The sequence below is a fragment of the Dendrobates tinctorius genome, unplaced genomic scaffold (assembly GCF_039654945.1).
Source record: "Dendrobates tinctorius isolate UK_male_01 unplaced genomic scaffold, ASM3965494v1 ptg000066l, whole genome shotgun sequence".
Lineage (NCBI taxonomy): Eukaryota > Metazoa > Chordata > Amphibia > Anura > Dendrobatidae > Dendrobates > Dendrobates tinctorius.
Window position 1 is genome coordinate 1,407,143 of NW_027361734.1, and position 16,712 is coordinate 1,423,854.

A 16,712-nucleotide genomic window follows, 5' to 3' on the forward strand; every position below is an offset into this window, starting at 1 on the left:
TTGCAGCATAATGTAGGGCCCAGTGTGAGAAAGCTGGGTCTCCCTCAGAGGTCATGGGTCTTCCAGCAGGACAATGACCCAAAACACTTCAAAAAGCACTAGAAAATGGTTTGAGAGAAAGCACTGAGACTTCTAAGGTGGCCAGCAATGATTCCAGACCTGAATCCCATAGAACACCTGTGGAGAGATCTAAAAATGGCAGTTTGGAGAAGGCAACCTTCAAATATCAGGGACCTGGAGCAGTTTGCCAAAGAAGAATGGTCTAAAATTCCAGCAGAGCATTGTAAGAAACTCATTGATGGTTACCGGAAGCGGTTGGTCGCAGTTATTTTGGCTAAAGGTTGTGCTACCAAGTATTAGGCTTAGGGTGCCAATACTTTTGTCTGGCCCATTTTTGGAGTTTTGTGTGAAATGATCAAAGTTTTGCTTTTTGCTTCATTCTCTTTTGTGTTTTTTCATTTAAAACAAATCAAATGAAGCTAATAATACCAAAGAATTTGTGTTTGCAATCATTTTCAGGAAGAAACTGAGTATTATCTGACAGAATTGCAGGGGTGTCAATACTTTTGGCCACCACTGTACATACTACATACATACATACTACATATATACATACTACCTACATACTACATATACATACTGCATACATACTACATACATACTACATACATACAACATACATATATGCTACATACATACTACATACATACAACATACATACTACATATATACATACTACATACATACTACATATATACATACTATATACATACTACATGCATACTACATACATACTATATACATACATACTACATACTACATATATACATACAGCATACATACTACATATATACATACTACATACATACTACATACATGCTACATACATACAACATACATATATACTACATACATACAACATGCTACAGACATACAACATACATACAATACATTCATACAATACATACATATACAGTACATACAACACAGAGTACATACTCACCATTACTTGTCACTTTGATCCCCGAAGCCAGTGTCATCTAAGGAAAAATATGAAAATAACAAACCACCAAATACTCCCTGATCCACAGAAATCCACGAGTGAGTGTCCCACGCCGATCTTCCGTGGAGAACAGCAGCATCAGCTGATGCGACCGCTCTCTACGGGGCTCAGGAATCCAGTGTCGGAAGGTAGGTATCCTTCCGCACTGTATTCCTCCGCCACTGTAAAAAAATAGTCCCTGGTCTCACTTTATGGCAAATACTGCGTGGGAACTTTTTCACACAGCAATGCCAAAAGTGAGACTAGGGACTAGTTTTTTACAGTGGCGGAGGAAAACAGTCCAGAAGGATACCTACCTCCCGACACTGGATTCCTTGAGCCCCTAGAGAGCGGTCGCATCAGCTGATGCTGCTGCTCTCCACGGGAGATCGGCGTGGGACACGCGTGGATTTCTGCAGATCAGGGAGTATATGGCTTGTTTGTTATTTTCATATTTTTCCTTAGATGACACTGGCTTCGGGGAACAATGTGACAAGTATTGGTGAGTATGTACTCTGTGTTATATGTACTGTATGTCTATGTATGTATTGTATCAATGTATGAATGTATTGTATGTAGTATGTATTGTATGTTGTATGTATGCAGTATGTTGTATGTCTGTAGCATGTTGTATGTATGTAGTATGTATGTAGCATGTATGTAGTATATATGTATGTTGCATGAATGTAACATATATGTAGCATGTATGTAGTATGTATGTACTATGTATGTATGTTGTATGCAGTATGTATGTTGTATGAATGTAGTATATATGAAGCATGTATGTAGTATGTAGTATGTATGTATGTATGTTGTATGAATGTAGTATATGTAGTATGTAGTATGTATGTATGTAGTATATATGTAGCATGTAGTATATATGTATGTTGTATGAATGTAGTATATATGTAGTATGTATGTAGTATGTATGTAGTATATATGTATGTTGTATGTATGTAGTATGTATATATGTAGTATGTATGTATGCTGTATGAATGTAGTATGTATGTATGTATGTATGCTGTATGAATGTAGTATATATGTAGTATGTGTATAGTATGTATGTAGTATGTATATATGTAGCATGTATGTAGCATGTATGTAGTATATATGTATGTTGTATGAATGTAATATATATGTAGTATGTATGTAGTATGAATGTAGTAAGTATGTAGTATGTATATATGTAGTATGTATGTAGCATGTATGTAGTATATATGTATGTATGTAGCATGTATGTAGTATGTATATAGTATGTATGTAGCATGTATGTAGTATGTATATAGTATGTATGTAGCATGTATGTAGTATGTATGTAGTATGTATGTAGCATGTATGTAGTATGTATGTATGTATATATGTAGTATGTATGTAGTATGTATGCTGTATGAATGTAGTATGTATGTAGTATGTATGAATGTAGTATGTATATAGTATGAATGTAGTATGTATATATGTAGCATGTATGTAGTATGTATGTAGTATATATGTATGTTGTATGAATGTAGTATGTATGTAGTATGTATGTAGCATGTATGTAGTATGTATGTAGTATGTTTTTTGTTTTTTTACATTCAACACATTGGCCCGATGATGGGACTACTACTGTCCCATCATTGGCTAATGTGTCAATCACTGTCAGTGTAGCAGGCATCACCCGATGGGACTTGTAGTCCCATCGGCCGTTGCCTACACACACAAAAGACCCCCGGCAGGCCCGCACAGACCACCGGCAGCCGTCACAAGCCCCCCGGCAGGCCCGTACAGACCCCCGGCAGTCGGCACAGACCCACGACAGTCGGCACAGACCCCCCACAGTCGGCACAGACCGCGCATCATGATGCGCACAGACTGCGCATCATGATGACGTAATTTCAGCAGCCAATCACAGCCATGCCAATAGTTAACATGCCTAACAGGATGTGCCCAGACTTCTGAGGATTGCCATTGGCTGAATCAAATCGAGCAGGCTGATAGCTGTATGGGAACTTCCGATTCCAGTATCCGATACGAAAAAAAGTATCGGAAGTCAGTATCAGAATTCCGATACAGCTAATATCTGCCGATACCCGATACTTGCGGTATCGGAAAGCTCAACACTACTAATTACATTAAAAGTTATATTTTATTTCTACTTAATAGGGTTTTCCTTTTTCTGGTTCTAGTAATAAAAAGTCTATGTGTTTAGAACTAGATTTAAGTCAGTTATCTTCTCACATAACTTACCTGACAAACCTGAGTAAGATGATGAGAGAGAAAGTAATTCTTGTGCATATCACTCATTGCTACTGATATCAAGGGGGGTATAATCTGGCATGAGCGACTATGAAATGGCCTACTATAAATTGGCCCAAGCCATAGTATACCTGAGGTATAATCAAGCCTAGGCCACCTTAACCCCGGGGTATAGTCTGGACTCAGGGAATACTATGGGCTCAGGAAAAGTAAAAGACTCCATAAGAATGTCACCTGTAAGAATCTATCTGTAACTGTACTATAATCTCTTAAGTCTTCCGCTGGACTGATATCTACCACTATATGGTCACTATATGAAGGTAATATCAGTGTTGGTCTTTGTATAGAGATTTGTTTTCAGTAACAGCGCGGTCATCTACTGAGGTTCCCCTACACCCATAACTAGGGTGCGCTACCATGTTTGTAATCAGGATTACCTGGTTAGAGGCCCACTTAGGTATTTCGCCCCCCACAAGCTGAACATCTAGCTATGCCTCTGATTACAGTACAATTGTAATTCAGCTGCACACCATGCCTCTTTCTTGGAAAATTGATGTGATCAGTGCAAAAAGCTAAGACGTCATGAGTTTTTCTTGCAAACACCACTTGTACCACATTATGATTTTATTTACCCTAATCCATAATACTGGCATAGCGAAATGATATACTGCGGCTGTAGTGTATTAAATCAGCTTCTCCTAGAAAGGATAACAAACTACCTGGAAAGAAGATTATGAGGTAATTGTCTTATGTAAAGGGTGGTAGGCAATGTCTGAGTATTGGGGATTTGTTGATAGAGATCAATAATATCTTAAAAGATGATATTTAAAAAGAATGGAAAACGTAATTCATAAGCTAGGTTGCTATGGAGCGGTCATGCAAGGACATTCTCCCACTGCTTCTATAATAAGCATGCCGCACAGTTATTTTGGGAAGACCCTAATCTGACATGAGAATGACCACAGCCAATCACATGCAATAATAAAACAAGAAGCTTTAGGTAAAAAAGGCTATTTATGTTACTCTGGCTTGGTCACAAAAATAATTTTTTCTACCATATGCATTATGTGTATGGTTCTTATTAGGGTAATGGACTTTAATTTTAAGTATTGCAGTCCATGTTTCTATATTTCCTAAAAAAACAAGCAATATTATTGTTCTGATTAAACAATGTGCAATTTGTACTGTTACTATCATTTATTTTTCCCTTCGAAAATAATTATAGCTATAATTAGATAAATAATGCATCTCCTCTGCTGCACTAAAACCCTAGTCCGTATGTTCTGGAACCAATGGTAGACTGGTACTGATCCACTGATCATGAGAATATACTTACTCTTTCACCTTTCATTCCTGGAAGTCCCTTTGTGCCCTGTAAAAAAAACAAAAACATTTTTACAATCTGCACACAATCATGCATAATCAACTTTTCTACATTTTTAGAAAATTCTCTACAACTTACCATTTGGTTTTGGCATTAAAACATCTGGACTAAAATTAATAAACTAAAAAGAATAAGAAGAAAACCCCAAAAGCAAGTGATCTGCTGGGTTCTATAGTTCTTCCTGGACAATTGGGTAATACTGGATATACAGCAGTGGTGCTCAGTATTCTAAAGGAAATGAAATATATGCATTAGCAAATCCATGGCACTCAGCCATCTTCTTTTAAGTAATAAAAATCCACTTTATTTTGTGCACATACAGCGGTAAGATAACAAACAGCACAGATAGTCTATGACTCACATGCCTAGAGAGGGCACCACATGGTGACAATATTAGGTTGTCTGTGTTGTTTGTTAACCCACCATTTAGGTGCACGAAATTAAGAGGATTTTATGGATTAGAAGCAGAATGGTGAGTGACATGAGTTATATTCTAATGCTGAAAGAGAAAAAAACAAAGATTGAATTCATAAATTCAGAATATTGAATATGAAACAGTTAAGGTGGTATTTTATCCTACATAAATGATCATCTTGTCACTTAATAAATTATAATTGCTTTGGGACCCAAATCAATTGTAATTGATGGGGGTCCCTGCAGTCAGGTCCACATTGATCATACATTATGACCTACTTCTTTTAAAGGACCGTTTGATTTAGAGCAGAGATTGAGGTTTCCCCAAATCAGATATCAGCTATACAATATGAAAAAAAAAAAAAAAAAAAAAATATATATATATATATATATACTGTATATACACACAGATGCTTCTCACAAAATTAGAATATCATCAAAAAGTTAATTTAGTTCAGTTCTTCAATATTAAAGGAGAAACTCATGTATTATATAGAGTCATTACAGAGTGATCTATTTCAAGTGTTTATTTCTGGTAACCTCTTACCGACATCCGGTGTAATAGTATGCCGATGTCAGTATCCCTCCCTTTGATGTGGGCTCCGGCGGTGAGCCCAGATCTTTTCTGGGACATGTCAGCTGTTTTGAGGAGCCATGTCATCTGCTGGTGTAGGTCCACTGTGTTTTATCAAGACCAAAGTCAGCACAGCCAACTACCAGGAAATTTTAGAGCACTTCATGCTTTCCTCTGCCGACAAGCTTTTTGGAGATGGACTTGGCACCTGTCTACACTGCCAAAAGTACCAATACCTGGTTTAAAAAAACCAGTATCACTGTGCTTGATTGGCCAGCAAACTCACCTGATCTTAACCCCATAGAGAATCTATGGGATACTGTCAAAGGGAAGATGAGAGAGACCAGACCCAAAAATGCAGACGAGTTGAAGGCTGCTATCAAAGCAACCTGGGCTTCCATAACATCTCAGCAGTGCCACAGACTGATCCCTTCCGTGCCACATTGATACAGTAATTAATAAAAAAGGAGCACAGACCAAGTGTTGAGTGCATTTACTGAACATACATTTCAGTAGGCAAACATTTTGGATTTTAAAATAATATTTCAAGCTGGTATTATAAAGTATTCTAATTTACGGAGATGATGACTTTTGGGTTTTCATTGGCCGTAAGTCATAATCATCAACATTAACAGAAATAAACAATTCAAATAGATCGCTCTGTAATGACTCTATATAATATGAGTTTCACTTTTCGTATTAAAGAACTGAAATAAATTAACATTTTGATGATATTCTAATTTTGTGAGTTGCACCTGTATATGCCTTTATCGCCTTTATCTTTTCATTGTAAACCTGCTTTACAGGTAAATATCTTGAATTCTAGTGGTTTGTAGGAAGCAGAGCTACCAGCTAGTGCAACATATACTGTACATCTATAGTGCCAAAACTCATGTTCTGATGAACTGCAGGAAATCTGGGTATTACTTCTCTTATATGGATGCAAAAAAGCGCAATATTACATCCATCTGTAAATGGCTTAATATTCCATTTTACTCTTTTACTTTAATACAGTTTTTTTTTTAAACACAAACCGAATGTATATTTGTAACTTAAACGTTCATGTGAAGAAAATAATGTAAACTTGCTGGCAGATGTCTTTCAAGCTGTGTGTGATAGCAAGGGTTATACGATCATTAATTCATATTAGTGTTTAGTGTGCTTACAGCTGGAAAAACTCAGGTGTCAAAGGGTTAATTAGATGACAAATATCTAAACATGAATTGAACAAAAAGACTTTCTGTGAAGCAAGAAATAAGTTGTTATGGAAACTGCAAACATTTAGAGTGTGAGATGGGCGAGCAGTAGGAGAAGGATCTGTAATTGTTCTAACATTGTGACATGTTATTCTAATGAGACTGGGCATTAATATAACATATCTCCAAATGAGATTAAGGTTCACAGTTATGGATTGGAAATGTCCTATGTGCAGGTAAGGTAGCACTATCAGAAATGCCGTCAATTATTTGTAACCTCATGCAGACTTGCCATCGCTGAACATGGTATGTGATTGTAAAGAATGACACTCTGAAAAGTACATAAAACTGCAAAAATAAAGTGTTCTTTATCTTTATCCATACGCTAATCAACACTGGCTTGTCTTCCTACATTTCCTAAAAGGAAGGAATTTTTTGGACTGCTGGAATTCTGCAGCATACAGTCCCACAGCTACAGTGAAGTCAATTATAGGTGGATATACTCTATATAGATGCAAATCTTGCAAATATACCAGATTGCAAGATTTGCATCTATCTAAAGGTGCGTCTCACAAAATTAGAATATCATCAAAAACTTAATTGATTTCAGTTCTTCAATGCAAAAAGTGAGACTCATATATTATATAGAGTCATTACAAACAGAGTGATCTATTTCAAGTCTTTATTTCTCTTAATGTTGATGACTATGGCTTACAGCCAATGAAAACCCAGAAGTCATTATCTCAGTAAATTAGAATACTTTATAACACCAGCTTGAAAACAATTATTTTAAAATCCAAAATGCACTCAATACTTTTTCATCAATTACTGCATAAATGCGGCATGGCATGGAGGAAACAAGCTTCTGGCACTACTGAGTTGTTATGGAAGCCCAGGTTGATTTGGTAGCAGTCTTCAGCTTGTCTGCATTGTTGGGTCTGGTGTCTCTCATCTTCCTCTTGACAATACCCCATAGACTGATTGCAACACAATCTTGCCTAATCATTTACCACAAGTTTATATAATGTATGGTGTAGTAACCACTGTTTCCCCTAGGGGGCGCTGTGTGGAGGTCCCAGGAGAAGGGATGAATGGCAGAGTGTTGAGTGGCCATTATGTATCTCAAAGTGGGTGGCTTTGAGATGGAGACTTATGTATGAGTGATCAGCAAGGAAATTGCTGAGGTGCGGCATTAATATGTGAGGGAGAAGTCTCCAGGTAACTACAGAGTTGGGGGGCCTGGTTACCTACAAACCCACCCAGGGGGTGTGTTTAAAGCACGGTTGTAAAGAGTGTGAAAATGCCTGAAGGAACTGTGATGAGGTCAGAGTCATGTGACCCAGTGGGCGTGGCTATGAACGATATAATGTGGCCAGGGTGAGTCACAAGGGGTGAATGCAGGGACCTGGTTGGTCCAGAGTGGAAGGTCCCGTGCGCAGGATTGTCTCCTGGCTAACAGCCGGTGTGTGGCTGTGTGTAATAGCTGCCAGAGCCTGAAAGTTCCCTGGAGGGATATGGACGTCTGCAGCATGAGTGACGGAACCATGTGGAGACCCTGACGTGGGTGAGATAAATGAGGCTAAGGGAGCCTGTATGCTGGACATTGAGCAACCTGTGTGAACACTGGGCTTACAGAGGGAAGCTATAATGGACACTCTGCTGTTTATGTGAAGTTTTGTTGATTACTTCTATCGGTTTATGCTGCATAATGAACCGCATAGACTGCTATGTTTGATGGAAAACCTGTGCCAGATGTGTTTTGTTCGCTGCCAAGCAAGAATTCCCCAAGTAAATGACAGCGCTACCTCACATTTGGTGGAGAAAGCTATGGGCATTGTTGTAGCCTTGTTGCTAGGAGCAACAGAAGAGGACTACAAAGTCGGTTGCTAAGGGCAACGGTTTCCAAAGGCATATGTTGCAGTGCTGGCAATGCTGAGCCAGGATGGCTGACGGTCGGGGAAGCCACTGCCCAGCTGTGGTTCTGGAACTGTGGGGCGGCCTAGTGAGTAAGGCACTGTCCGGATCGGTGAGCCCAGAGTGGCCATTTCCCCAGGAGAAAGAGACTGGTGTTTGCTAAGATACCTCTGCGGTAGAGGGGTCCGAGAACCTGCGTTGCCAGCAGGTGACGGTCGTGAAAACCATGTTGTACTGACCGAGGTCAGTGAGAAAGAGACTGTGGATTGCTGTAGGGTGCCTCTGCTGATAAGAGGTAACCGAGGACCTGTGTGGCCGACACAGGTAACGGACAGGTGTTCGTGTGGTACTGACCTGGGTCAGTGGGAAAGACTGTGTTCCTGGAGGGTTCAGTGAGCAAGGTCCTGGAGGGTCAGTGTTGGGAGGTTCTGGGAGAAGAATCTGATGCCTGGAACACAGTGGTATGACCTTGGACCTGGTGAGGCGTGAGCGTTGGGCAGTCTCAGGTGGAGACGGATGTCCTGAATGGCACCCGCTGAGCCCTGGACCTTGTGAGGCCGGTGTGTTGGGAAACCCTGGGAGGAGGGTTGGCTCCCTGAAGAGCACCCAATGCGCCATGTGTGTTGGACGGTCTCAGGCAGAGACGGTACATCCTGAATAGCACACAGACAGGACACGTGAGTTTTTGTGTGGTGTTTTTTTCTTCTTTTCTCAACTCAGCCTGCAGTGGCTCAGTGGGAGTCAAGAAGGTGACAAGCGGCTTCCGGAAACTCAGCGGAGTTACGAAGGTGACAAGCGGCTTCCGGTAACTCAGCGGGGTTACAAAGGTGACAAGTGGCTTCCGGTGGTTCGGCGGGTCCACGAAGATGGCGCAGCAGGTGCTGCAGGGACACCAGCCGCTGTGTGTGTGTGAACATCAGCCGGTGGTGTCGGTGATCGGTGACAGCAGGAGCTGTGGTGGTGCCAACAAGGATTTGCATGGTATCGTTAAGACATAAACTGTGTTGTGTGAACTGTGGTCTGAGAAGACCGGTATAACGGACATGGGGAGATCCCGAAAGGGGATGGAGTCCCAGAAGGGGCGGTGACCCAAAGCGGGGTGGTAACCCAAAAAGGGGTGGAGTCCCAGGAGGGGGCGGCAACCCAAAGTAGGGTGGTGGGCCAGAAAGGGGCCAAGTTTGAAGGAATGACAGCACTGGGTGACTCAGTGGGTATGTCTGGAGTACTGCAGTGTGTGTATGTCTTGGTCAGAATGTGGGATATCCTTTCTGGATCGTAACGATGGGCCGCAGGTGTGTACCGTGATGCTGTACCAGGAAGAAGTCCCTGGTAAGCTGGACTCAAAGAGTCAGGTGACTCTGACAGGAACTTCGCTCATTTTATCTCTCACACAGAGGGTTCAGCAAGGACATTGCTGAGGTGTGGCGTTAATATGTGAGGGAGAAGTCTCCAGGTAACTAGAGAGTTGGGGGGCCTGGCTACCTACAAACCCACCCAGGGGGAGTGTTTAAAGCACGGTTGTAAAGAGTGTGAAAATGTCTTAAGGACCTGTGATGAGGTCAGAGTCATGTGACAGGAACTCCGCTCGTTTTATCTCTGACCGAGAAAAACGTCAGTTTGCTGCGTCCACGGGGTCATTAAGAATTATAAGGTGGACAGAGTCTTGATTGAGATGACAAAGGGGGAGTGCCAAGGTGGTAGTATGCCACCAAACTTAGTGCATACCTTTGAGAGACGCCGCGACTTTGTCATATTTGATGATGTGGGGCAGGAGGATAGAGACGTTTCCACTGTGGGGCTAGCAGACACTGAGACGCTGACGCCCCCTAACGTGAACAGGCCAGACGTAGGGGCGACCGGAGAAAGAATGGCGTCGGACGAATTTACTGACCTGACATCACATGAAGGGTACCACAGTATGAATGAGAAGGGTATAGTAAACAAAAAGAGCAGAGCTGACACATGGATAGAAAGTGCCTTGGGAGTTCACCGTACAGTGTGGTGTGACTGTGACGTGTTGTTGCCAGTAGCCACCACTAGGACAGAATCTAGTGCTTTGCTGACTGAAACTCATGACATGACTGATGGTAACCTGATCGACAAGATAACAGAAGTAGAAACACGGTCAGAGGGTAACGGGGGCTCGACTGATGGGACTGACCCAGGGGTGCCCTTTGACGATATAATTAATGAAAAAATGGTGCAACACATGCTGGCCAAAAGAGAACAAGAGCAGGAGATACAGTTAATAAAAGAGACAGTGAAGGAACAACTCGAACGAGAAAGAGTGATGAGACAAGCGGCCGAGCACAGAGTGGAGGAGCTTGAGGAAGAAGTCCTGAAGCTCAGAGGTCACCTGTCAACTTGGCACAGCATCAACAACACCTTAAGAGAGGATGTGGAAGGGCTTGAGAAAGAAGTCCTGGAGCTCAGAGGTCACTTGTCAATGTGGCAAAATGTGAACAAGACCCTTAGGGAAGAGATGGAAGAACTCAGAGGAGTAGTAAAAGGTCTTCTGTGGGAAAAGAGCTTGGATGGAGATGTAGAGCGGCCGGGTCTGAGTGATAACAAGATGGAACTGGTTCCACCAAGAAGTGACAGGGCAGGTGGCTAAAGAATGTCAGTGAGTGGCAGTTCGACGGGCCGTACGAGGCTGAGAGACATTAGTTCCTTTGAGACGCTGAGTGGGTCAGACACAGGCCAGACAGTAGACTCAAGTAAGACGGATGACCGTACCAACCAGGGGAGCTAGTCGGGGAACTGAACAAATAGAGAGACGAAGGTGGTGACTAGACAGTGTCTGATGACGCAGACAGACTGTAACTGGAGGGTCAAAGATCAGGACCGATATTCTGACCGCTGGAGGCGGGGGAGGCCGAACATAGAGAGGAGGCCGTATGACAGATGGAAAAGGTTCTCTCAACCTGGGAGGCAAGGTGTAATGAGTGCCCGGTCTCGAGAGCCTGATGTAATGTGTGTTCAACCCCACAAGTTTGAACAGACGGGGAGGTATGTGGTGTAGTAACCACTGTGTCTGCTAGGGGGTGCTGTGTGGAGGTCCCAGGAGAAAAGATGAATGGCAGAGTGTTGAGTGGCTGTTATGTATCTCAATGTGTCTGGCTTTGAGATGGAGACTTATGTATGTGTGATCAGGACATTGCTGAGGTGCGGCAATAATATGTGAGGGAGAAGTCTCCAGGTAACTAGAGAGTTGGGGGGCCTAGTTACCTACAATCCCACCAGGGGATGTGTTTAAAGCACGGTTGTAAAGAGTGTGAAAATGCCTGAAGGACCTGTGATGAGGTCAGAGTCATGTGACCCAGTGGGCGTGGCTATGAACAATGTAATGTGGACAGGGTGAGTCGCAAGGGGTGAATGCAGGGACCTGGTTGGTCCAGAGAGGAAGGTCTCGTGCGCAGGATTGTCTCCTGGCTAACAGCCGGTGTGTGGCTGTGTGTAATGGCTGCCAGAGCCTGAAAGTTCCCTGGAGGGATATGGATGTCTGCAGCATGAGTGACGGAACCATGTGTAGACCCTGACGTGGGTGAGATAAATGAGGCTAAGAGAGCCTGTATGCTGGACATTGAGCAACCTGTGTGAACACTGGGTTTACAGAGGGAAGCTATAATGGACGCTCTGCTGTTTATGTGAAGTTTTGTTGATTACTTCTATCGGTTTATGCTGCATAATAAACCGCATGGACTGCTATGTTTGATGGAAAACCCATGCCGGATGTGTTTTGTTCGCTCCCAAGTAAATGACAGCGCTACCTTACATTTGGTGGAGAAAGCTATGGGTATTGTTGTAGCCTTGTTGCTGTGAGCAACGGAAGATGCCTGCAAAGTCGGTTGCTAAGGGCAATGGTTTCCAAAGGCGTATGTTGCAGTGCTGACAATGCTGAGCCAGGAAGGCTGACGGTCGGGGAAGCCACTGCCCGGCTGTGGTTCTGGAACCGTGGGGCGGCCTAGTGAGTAAGGCACTGTCCGGATCGGTGAGTCCAGAGCGGATGTTTCCCCAAGAGAAAGATACTGGTGTTTGCTAAGATACCTCTGCGGTAGAGGGGTCCGAGAACCTGCGCGGCCAGCAGGTGACGGTCGTGAAAACCGTGTTGTACTGACCGAGATCAGTGAGAAAGAGACTGTGGATTGCTGTAGGGTGTCTCTGTGGATAAGAGGTAACCGAGGACCTGTGTGGCCGACACAGGTAACGGACAGGTGTTCGTGTGGTACTGACCTGGGTCAGTGGGAAAGACTGTGTTCCTGGAGGGTTCAGTGAGCAAGATCCTGGAGGGTCAGTGTTGGGAGGTTCTGGGAGAAGAATCGGATCCCTGGAACACAGTGGTATGACCTTGGACCTGGTGAGGCGTGAGTGTTGGGCAGTCTCAGGCGGAGACGGATGTCCTGAATAGAACCCGCTGAGCCCAGGACCTGGTGAGGCCGGTGTGTTGGGAAACCCTGGAAGGAGGGTCGGCTCCCTGAATAGCACCTGGTGCGCCCTGTGTGTTGGACGGTCTCAGGCAGAGACGGTACGTCCTGAATAGCACACAGACAGGACACGTGAGTTTTTGTGTGGTGTTTTTTTTCTTCTTTTCTCAACTCAGCCTGCGGTGGCTCAGTGGGAGTCAAGAAGGTGACAAGCGGCTTCTGGTAACTTGGTGGGGTTACAAAGGTGACAAGCGGCTTCCGGTGGTTCGGCGGGTCCACGAAGACGGCGCAGCAGGTGCTGCAGGGACACCAGCTGCTGTGTGTGTGTGAACAGCAGCTGGTGGTGTCGGTGATCGGTGACAGCAGGAGCTGTGGTGGTGCCAACAAGGACTTGTGTGGTATCGTTAAGACAAACTGTGTTGTGTGAACTGTGGTCTGAGAAGACAGGTATAACGAACATGGGGGATCCCAAAAGGGGGTGGAGTCCCAGAAGGGGCAGTGACCCAAAGCGGGGTGGTAACCCAAAAATGGGTGGAGTCCCTGGAGGGGGCGGCAACCCAAAGTGGGGTGGTGGTCCAGAAAGGGGCCAAATTTGAAGGAATGACAGCACTGGTTGACTCAGTGGGTATGTCTGGAGTACCGCAGTGTGTGTGTATGTCTTGGTCAGAATGTGGGATATCCTTTCCGGAAAGTAACGATGGGCCGCAGGTGTGTACCGTGATGCTGTACCAGGAAGGAGTCCCTGGTAAGCTGGACTCAAAGAGTCAGGTGACTCTGAGAGGAACTCCTCTCGTTTTATCTCTGACCGAGAGATCAGCAAGGACATTGCTGAGGTGCGGCGTTAATATGTGAGGGAGAAGTCTCCAGGTAACTAGAGAGTTGGGGGGCCTGGTTACCTACAAACCCACCCAGGGGGTGTGTTTAAAGCACGGTTGTAAAGAGTGTGAAAATGCCTGAAGGACCTGTGATGAGGTCAGAGTCATGTGACCCAGTGGGCATGGCTATGAACGATATAATGTGGCCAGGGTGAGTCACAAGGGATAAATGCAGGGACCTGGTTGGTCCAGAGCGGAAGGTCCCGTGCACAGGATTGTCTCCTGGCTAACAGCCGGTGTGTGGCCTGTGTGTAATCGCTGCCAGAGCCTGAAAGTTCCCTGGAGGGATATGGACTTCTGCAGCATGAGTGACGGAACCATGTGGAGACCCTGACTTGGGTGAGATAAATGAGGCTAAGAGAGCCTGTATGCTGGACATTGAGTAACCTGTGTGAACACTGGGTTTACAGAGGGAAGCTATAAGGGACTCTCTGCTGTTTATGTGAAGTTTTGTTGATTGCTTCTATAGGTTTATGCTGCATAATAAACCGCATGGACTGCTATGTTTGATGGAAAAACCCATGCCGGATGTGTTTTGTTCGCTGCCAAGCGAGAATTCCCCAAGTAAATGACAGCGCTACCTCACAAATGGGATTGAGATGTGGGGAGTTACCTGGTCATTGACCTGAAATTTCAATGTTTTGCTCACAGAAGAGGCACTAAGTTATAACTTTTGCCTTGTGACATTGTGCTCCATCGTTCTGAAAAAACATTTTCCATATCACCTAATTGCTTCTGGATCATTGCTAAAAGTTGCTCCTAAAGCATGTTTAGATAGCATTCTTTATTCATGGCAGTGTTCATAGGTAATAATGTGAGTCCACTCCCTTTGAAAAGCAATCTCATACATGAATTGCCCAGTATGCTTTTCTGTTGGCATGACACAGGACTTATGGTAGTGCTTTTCTTCTTCAGGCAGCCATTCATACTAATGTCCCAAACAGACTGAAGAGGACTTCATCAATGCAAAGAACAATACAGCAGTTCTCTGCAGTGTAATCCCTGTACTGCAGAATATCAGTCTGCTCTTGATGCTTTTCTTTCAGAGAAGTAGTTTCTTTGGTGCCTTTTTTGAGACAAGGCCAGCCTCTAAAAGCCTTCACCTCAATGTACATGAAGATGCACGGAGTGCCACTGACGACTGCCTACTGCCATTCATAAGCGAGCTATGCACTGATGTTGAACTAATCTCATAGCAGAATCCTCTTTAAGAGACAGTCTTAGCACTTTCTGGACTTTCTTGGACACCATGAAGTCTTTTTCAGATCAATTAAACCTCTTTATGAAGCTCTACATGATCTGATAAACAGCTGTTTATAATAATAGTAATAATTGCATAAACTTCAGCAGAAGTAGAAGTAGTAGGTTCTCTGGCGCCTAGGGCAAGAATTCAGTTTGGCGCCCTTCCCCCCCATGCACATATGCAATTTGCACACTTAGTCACATGCCAACAAGCTGCTCTCTCTAATTCTCTCAATGTTCAGTGAAAAAGTGAGAGAAGCAGGAAAAGAAGCATCACGTGACCATAAGTATGAAAATCACATATGAGTGAAGTGGCCATGTGATGACTGCTGGAATCGGCAAGCAGAGCTGATTCCTGACAGTGAGGATATTACACGCTGTTAAGGATTGGCATGCTACAGTGCTTCATTTTATAATTAAAGGGCTTGTCTTCCTCCTTGACATACTGTCCATTCCTGCCTGTGCCCTTACTCTGTCTCCCCATGCTACCCCCCTCTACTCAGCCTCTATTCTGTGCTCACTTACACTTTTCTCCCCCAAATGTATCCTCTCTCTATTACCATTAATAGTCTCCACACGTTTCCCCTCCCTCCTCATATTCTCTCCTCTCACATCCCCCAGCTAACCATACTGTCTTCTCATATATTTACCCCCTTGCCCGCCATACTGCCTCCTAACAAATCCCCCAACTCCCCATATTGTGTCTGCACACATCCCATCACTCTTGCTCCCCATGCTGTGTTTGCACATATCCCATCACTCAGCTCATCACCCTTGCTCCCAATACTGTGTCCACATACATTTTTCCTCTCAATACTCATACTGCGTTCACACCCATCCTCCCCATTTTGTGTCTGTACCAATCCTCCTATTCACCATACTGTGTCTGCACCCACCTCCCATCATACATTCCCCCCTCGCTCCTCATACTGTGTCTGCACCCACCCTCCCACTCATCATAATGTGTCTGCACCATCCCCCCACTCACCCTACTGTGTCCTCACCATCCCTCCACTCATAATATTGTGTCTGCATCCATCCTCCCATACTGTTTCCCCATGCGGCCCATCTCCCCCTTGCTCCTCATACAATGTCTTCAAATTTTTCCTACTCCCCATATTGTGTCTGCCCCTGTCCCTTCCTTGTTCCCTTAAAGTGTTGTCAAATCTTCCCCACCCTTCCCCCCCCACAATAAATCTCCCCCACCCCTCCCCACCACACTTAATCTCACCCTCGCCTACCCCACAATAAATCTCCCCCCACACTAAATCTCCCCCAACACACTAAATACCCCGATGTTACACTGAATCTTCGGTGTCTTCAGCTCCACTGGAGCACCTACCAACAATGTGCGCCTATGCAGTGTCAGTGAGTGATGTCAGCAGCGTGACCACATGACCTGATCATGCTGC

The 16,712-nt window shown here is 44.0% G+C and overlaps 1 protein-coding gene across 1 annotated transcript in view; it reads right to left on the reverse strand.

The window, feature by feature from the left end:
* Positions 1–16,712, reverse strand: part of LOC141095090 (uncharacterized) — a 616,558-nt gene that overhangs the window by 232,474 nt on the left and 367,372 nt on the right. The window contains exon 81 of the mRNA XM_073580971.1: positions 4,614–4,649. Coding sequence (XP_073437072.1) covers positions 4,614–4,649 — 36 coding nt within the window. The remainder of the gene's footprint in view (positions 1–4,613; positions 4,650–16,712) is intronic.